The sequence below is a fragment of the Galeopterus variegatus genome, unplaced genomic scaffold, assembly GCF_000696425.1.
Source record: "Galeopterus variegatus unplaced genomic scaffold, G_variegatus-3.0.2 Scaffold974, whole genome shotgun sequence".
Lineage (NCBI taxonomy): Eukaryota > Metazoa > Chordata > Mammalia > Dermoptera > Cynocephalidae > Galeopterus > Galeopterus variegatus.
The window spans coordinates 199,629-206,524 of record NW_007727085.1 but is presented as its reverse complement, the minus strand read 5'-3'; the positions used below and the strand labels follow the sequence as shown (position 1 = coordinate 206,524).

General features: G+C 45.2%; 1 protein-coding gene across 1 annotated transcript in view; it reads left to right on the top strand.

Annotated features, from left to right (window-relative positions):
* LOC103591489 (aryl hydrocarbon receptor-like) overlaps positions 1-6,896 on the top strand; it is an 88,734-nt gene that overhangs the window by 62,604 nt on the left and 19,234 nt on the right. Inside the window, exons 5-9 of the mRNA XM_008573966.1 lie at positions 145-271; positions 4,427-4,569; positions 5,122-5,324; positions 6,536-6,645; positions 6,768-6,886. Of these exons, the coding sequence (XP_008572188.1) occupies positions 145-271; positions 4,427-4,569; positions 5,122-5,324; positions 6,536-6,645; positions 6,768-6,886 (702 nt within the window). The remainder of the gene's footprint in view (positions 1-144; positions 272-4,426; positions 4,570-5,121; positions 5,325-6,535; positions 6,646-6,767; positions 6,887-6,896) is intronic.

Sequence of the window (6,896 nt, the reverse complement as noted above, 5' to 3'; positions counted from 1 at the left end):
GGGAAGGACAGCATGCCTGGTCCCCTGGGAAGGACATGGGAGGGGCTGGACTGGCTCAGGGATATTTGAGGTGAATGAGTCACACTGGCTTCAGGAAGGTGGGAAGCAGCCTCAGGAGTGTGACGCTGCCCTTGGTTTTTGCAGTCAGACGTCATCTATCAAAGTGTGTTCGAGCTGATCCACAAAGAGGACAGAGCCATGTTCCAGAGCCAGTTACACTGGACTGCAGACACAGCACCTGTCACCAGAGAGGCAGAGCAGGCCACCAGCCGTAAGTCACCAACCCTCAGAGGGAAAAGGAGCAGAACATGAAATCAACCCTGTATATGTGTTTCAACCCTTACAGTCCACGAGGAAGAAATTACACAAGGAAGTTAGACTTTGGCCCCAGCCTGAATGTCCACTTCAGTAAGCACTCACGAGCATGCACTCAATTCTCCTTACGTGAGGGAGGGCAGGCGTGTGAGCTGCACCAGGAGTGAAGTCGCGTGTACTGTCACAGGACTGTGCACCTTTTAGGACCCTCTCAGATCGGACCCTCCTAATAACCGGAAAACAAACATATGCCATGAATTTCTGTTGTTTTTACTCCCAGTAGGATGCAGGAAGGGGTTTCTGATTGTCTTGTTCACTGTGTATCCCCAGTGCCTAGAACAGTACCTGAGACAAAGTGAGCACTCCGTAAGTATCAGTTGCTTGAAAGAGTGTACAGATGAGGAGAATGAGGTTCCCCAGGTAGATCCAACAGGTGAGGGGCAGGACTCACACCAGAGGAAACGTCCTGCCTGCTCAGGTAGATGCAAGCCCGAAACCGCATCCAGGCCTCCAGAAGACTCACATGTGTGTATCTAGTGAGTCCACAAGATGGGTGGCCGTGGTGCCCTGGGCATGTGCTACTCTACTAGCTGGTGAAAAACACAGACAAAAGGCAGTATTCTCATTTACAGGTAAAGGCCATTTTGTAAGCCCAGACACAGGTCCCCTGTCCAAGGATTTAGAGTGAATTTAGTGTATCCACACAGGACGCAAGGAATGGCTCTTCACTGTTTTGTTGTGAAAGATGATCAGGAAAGAATGAAATACTCAGAAAATCGAGGCTTGACCTAGAAAAAATGAAGCCATGTGCCAATATTTGCATGCTAGTCATATCATTTTTGTGGTAGGGAGCCTAAAATATTAAACAAAGATAAACTTACGACTGACTTAAGGTATAAAATATGGTTGTGTAACTTCTTGAGATCTGCCTTTAATTCAGATCAACTTTGGCTACTGTGATTTTTAGTCCATCTTTCTCCAAAGCCTGCTTCCTCTCAAGACACTCCACACAAGACGGTCTCAATCAGCCAGAAGGCCAGCTGGGTAGTTACTTATCACAAAATATATCTTTACTTTTTTCTTTCTCATCTGATTTTCAGCTCCTTGAAGTCAGGACTCTTGTCCTCAGCATTGAGCCTCTGCATGACGACTCTTTCTGTGCCCCTACCCTGTCCATGCTGACTGGCCAGGGGCTGGAGGGAAGGAATAGAAGTCTGAAGTTCAGCCTGGGCTGTGGGAGTGTGGTGGGCATCTACTCCAACCCCTTTGTTTCAGAGCTCTGGACACAAAGGCTCAGAGTGGGATGGGATCTTTCTAAAGCCACCCAGTGGTCTAAGGCCGAGACACACTACCACCAACCCATCATCTGCCACAGTTGCTAGATCCTGTTCTGCTGCCGCCTCTAACTTAGTGGTTCCTTGTTATTCATTTCCTTCTCAAAGAAACTGGTAACTCCCTGTTCCAACTGTATTTTCATACATAAAATATTTGAGAACACTTTAAAAATTGTCAGTAATAACTCAACAGGCTTTTTGCTTAATAAGTTGAATATATGCATTAATAGTTCTTGGTACTTGTTAAAGATAGTGAGGTCAATAATACTCCAAATTATCTCACTTCATTCATAGCACTTGAGTCAAATAAATATGAAATGATGTCCTCTGAAAGAATTTTTAGTATATTTCCATCGCTTTTATTTGTGCCTTATTTTATGTAAGGTATGATAGCATACCTTAAGGTAGCAAACCCTGTGGTGAATTTACATTGTGCCTTCACTTATTTGGAATTTTCCATTTATTTTTCCAACCCCCGAATAAAATATTGACTGGAATTTTCATGCCCACTGAGGAAATATTGCGGGTCTTAAACTGTAGTCAAAATGTATTTGTGAGTGTCACAGCGAGCAGCAGACTTTTGTGCACTTCCTGACACTGGCAAGTTCGAATTATGTCCTTAACAATGGATACTCTGAAATACTACATATAATTTCATGTTATGCCCCCACAGTAGCAGAAACCATGGAGTAGTGTAACTACATGATTATAAATGTGTGCATGACAGTATTCCTCTAAATACAAGTAAAACCTTACTGACTGCTATAAATATGCCATAAAAACATCTAAAGACCACCCCACATAAACCAAATTCAAGTTGACATATGCTTTATACACTTTTGTATATTATATATTCTAACATTTACTGGGAGTGTACCATGTGCCAGGCACTGTGCTAGGGGCTTTATTAAATATTAAGAAGGAACAGTAGTAAAATCTATCGGATCGTACTATGATTAAGCCCTTCCATTCATTTCTCCCATTAAAACATTTTGGGTTGCTAAGCTATTGCAAGCCGGCTCTCGTTTTATTCTTCTGCAGAAATAAAGTCTAGATAGATCAAATTTTCATGTGACACAGGGAAAACCGTCAGTGTAAATATAATCTGACTTGTCAGGTTGAGAATTACAGCAAGGCAGAATAGATTTGGTTTTTGCATTCTTGACTTTCCAATGAAGCACAGATGATACTTTTATTAACCCCAAGAGTTTGGATTTCCTCTTATTAATCTCTGAGAGGGCTTCTCTACAATTCCTGGGAACAGAAAGAGAGGAGGCTGAATCAACACTTTACAGACAGATGAAAGCAGCATCCTCCACAAAAGTGCTTTTCCTGGTAGGTGAGACCATCCAGTCACTTTTTTGTGCATAACATTTTCCTTTCCTGCCAAAGTGGCAGTAACTGACCCATTGTAACAAACAAGAAAGAGAAGATCATTACTTCTACCATATTTGGTTCAGTCTTTCATTTAACTGTTTACTGGGCACCTATTATATGCCAGGCTATGTTCCAGGTTTAGGGTAGTAAGCAAAATAGACAACGTTCCTATTCTAATGGATATTAAGTTTTAATGGGGTCAAAAATGAATAAATATGTAATATTTCTGGTGGGGAATAGTGCCAAGAAGAAACTAAATAAGGAGAGAGAAAAGTTACAGGGTGGGCATGCTACCAGTTAAAGAGGTATGGATAAACACAAAAATATAAATATGTGAGGTAATGCACATGTTAAACAGCTTGATTTAGCCATTCCACAATGTGTATATACATATATATCAAAATATGCTGTGTACCATAAACATATACGATTTTTACTTGTTGATTAAAAGTAAATAAAGAGGTATGGATAAATGGGGGAGAGCAATGCAGGCAGAAGGAACAGCAAGGATTCAGTCCCTGAGGCAGAAGTGCACTTAGCACAGCTGGACAATAACAAGGAGGCCACAGAGAAGGGCAGAGAGAGAGTGAGAAGACTGGCAAGAGATCATGGGGTTGGGGTAGGGGCACATCAGGTAAGCCCTGCAGGCCACTGTAAAGATTCTGAAGTAAGAAATCACTGGAGAGTGCTAAGCAGAGAAATTACATGACCTGACTTACATTTTATTGTCACTCTGGCAGCTGAGTGGAGGACAGATGGTAGTGTGGAAGCAGGAATACCAGTTAGAAGGCTATGGAAAACTTAAGGCAAGAAAAAAAATGAGAGTAACAGCCAAGACTTATATAGAGGTTACAGTGTGCCAGGCACTATTCCATGTGCTTTATATAAGTTGTTTAATTCTCGTAACAACTTTATGAGGTCAGATGACAAAACTGAGGCCCACAGGGAAGTTAAATATCTTGACCAGGGCCACACAACAAGTGAGGCTGCAGTTTGGGCTCAGTCACCATAGTGTTCTGCTCATCTGATAACAAGGAGACTGGCCAGCATGGTAGAGGTGGAGGCGGTGAGAAGTGTTGGCTCCAAGGTAAATTTCAACAGGGTTGTTGATGGATGCTTGTATGTTATTGTACATCATCTCGTTTTTATCTCGATCCTTGCAACACTGTAAGAGCAGGAAGGCAGGCAGGACTGCTAGCATCATTTGATGAATGAGAAAGCCAACCTGAGTGGCTGATCAAAGTCATCTTGCTGGAGAAAGCCAAAGTTCACTTGGCCACAGGGCTTATGACCTCATATTCTCTCCACCTACCAGCTGCTTCCAGAACTCTAGATGTTTCAATTCTGTGATGATGACTGTTCTGGTAGAGTCTACTTGGTTTGTCTCTATGTCTTTCCAGCTCTGCCTGGGAAGAGGTCCCTCCCACTTTGTGACACCACCACTGACAGCCTGGAACATCTGCCCTTGGAGTACCCCTCTTATCTGGAGAGAAGCTTTGTCTGCCGGTTCCGCTGCCTGCTGGATAACTCTTCTGGGTTTCTGGTAATCACGTTGTCTTTTCAGGGTCAGAAACTTCCTAAACTGGTGTATGGCTCTGTGGTGGAACACTGCCCAAGAGTTGGGCCAGGCCTCCTCACCACACGAGGAAGTGTCCTCTGGCCTTCAGCTCACTGCTATTTCAGAGGATCAGCCTGTTGATGACTGAGTTGTCTTTTGAAACATCCTCTGCCTAGTTAAGATTTGGAACATGTTTACTCAGGATTTAGTTACACCTGTTACCCTCTGGTACAGCCCCTAAGTGTGGGTCCCTGGTGAAATGAGGATGTTAACATCCACATTCTTCACCTGGAATTACACGCCCTCTCACAGCTCATAGCTAAAGCTATGCTCTGAAGCTCTGTGAAAAGGGATTTGTGGCTCAGAGCCCTGAGGGAGGGTTGAGGAGCCATGAAAAATTATCAGGGCCAGTAGGGCAGAGAATAAGGAGGCTCTAGGCCTCTGCATACCTGTGTTGGGGAAGGGGAGGAGTTGTATACACTGCTTTAGCTACTTATATTCTCTTTACTCATTATATTTGGGGTCTTCTTTTTCCAGGAGTTGAATTTCCAGGGCCATCTTAAATTCATCCCTGGGCAGAACAATAAGTCAGAAGATGGCATCCTCCTGTCTCCTCAGCTCACCCTGTTTGCCATTGCGACACCCTGTCAGCCTCTCACCATCCTGGAGCTCCAAAACAAAACATTTCTTTTCCAAACAAAACACAAACTGGATTTCACACCTGTAGCTTGTGATTCCAGGTATATCCATCTAAGCAGAAGTCGTGATTCCTACGGACAAAATAGTGCTCCAAGACTAGTTGTAGCCCAAATCCTGAGCCTAGGACCAAATGAAAGGCAAGAACAATTGCCCAATCCTTAAAAATGGGTTCTGTGAAATAAGTAAGTAGAAAATATGCTGTGTTTATGCGGCAGTGTACCAAATCTTCCATGTAGAATATGGTGTTTGGTTAGACTGCAGTACAGACAGCAAATCCTGGGAAAAACCTATCTACCTCTTGGAGACTCCCATTAACAGATTATAGTGAAGTAGGACCAAATGAAAGGCAAGAACAATTGCCCAATCCTTAAAAATGGGTTCTGTGAAATAAGTCAGTAGAAAATATGCTGTGTTTATGCGGCAGTGTACCAAATCTTCCATGTAGAATATGGTGTTTGGTTAGACTGCAGTACAGAGAGCAAATCCTGGGAAAAACCTATCTACCTCTTGGAGACTCCCATTAACAGATTATAGTGAAGCCCCAAGAAATCCCACTGTGAAGAAATCTAATTATCTAGGTTTGACCCAGTTGTTTCCAAACTCACTTGACCATGGAATCTTTCTTGGGAGAACATCAATTAACATGCTACAATACCAGTGTTTCTTAGAACACATTGTAGAAAACATTGACTTAAGAGGAAGTGACCCAATGTACTGTTAGTAGTATGACTTTCAAGTTTATCTTCTCCTCTAATACACTGGTCCTTAATATGTTGGGGCGTCCCAGAGCCCTTTGATGAAAGCTGTGGAACTTCTTAACAAAAACTCCATTTGCTCTTCCACACTTTTGCACAATTTTGTTTACAGTTTCAGAGGTCCCTAGGACAGGAACTCCTCTGCTTTTCAGCACAGGCTTAAAGCACAATTTTGAATTACATGGTGGCAGGAATGTCTGAGGGGGCACCACATTCCTTCCCATGTGGAGGCCCCTTAAAGTTCTTGCCCCAGCCTTGCTGGTAGGAGAGGTGCCCTTCCTGGACCTGGAGTGCCCAGAGGGGGCCCAGGAAAAATTCCCCCTTGACAGAATGAGGTTCGATGGGTAGGTGCAGGGCAGGGCTGAGAGGCCTGCTTCAGAGGAAGCTGTGGGGAGATATGCAAACCGTTGGGGGTTGGGGGCCAGTGGCTTTCCGTTCTCTTTGGCACTCCACTGAGGGGCCGAAAGACGAGGATGTGCGACGTCTCCACTGCACAGAGGGAAGGTGATTCTGGGCTACACGGAGAGCGAGCTCTGCAGGAGGGGATCGGGCTACCAGTTCATCCACGCGGCAGACACGATGTACTGTGCTGAGAACCACGTGCGCAGTGAGTCCGGGAGGCGCCTCAGGGCCGGCGCCGCCCCTCCCCGCAGCCCTGTCCCCGCAGCCCGCCTGCGCCCTCGTCCCTTGTCCCTCCTCCCGCGCGCGAGCCCGTGTCTCTCTCCGCAGTGATGAGGACGGGCGAGAGCGGCCTCACGGTGTTCCGGCTGCTCACCAAGCGCGCCGGCTGGCTCTGGGTGCAGTCCAACGCGCGCCTGCTCTTCCGCGGCGGCCGGCCGGACGGCATCGTCGCGCGAC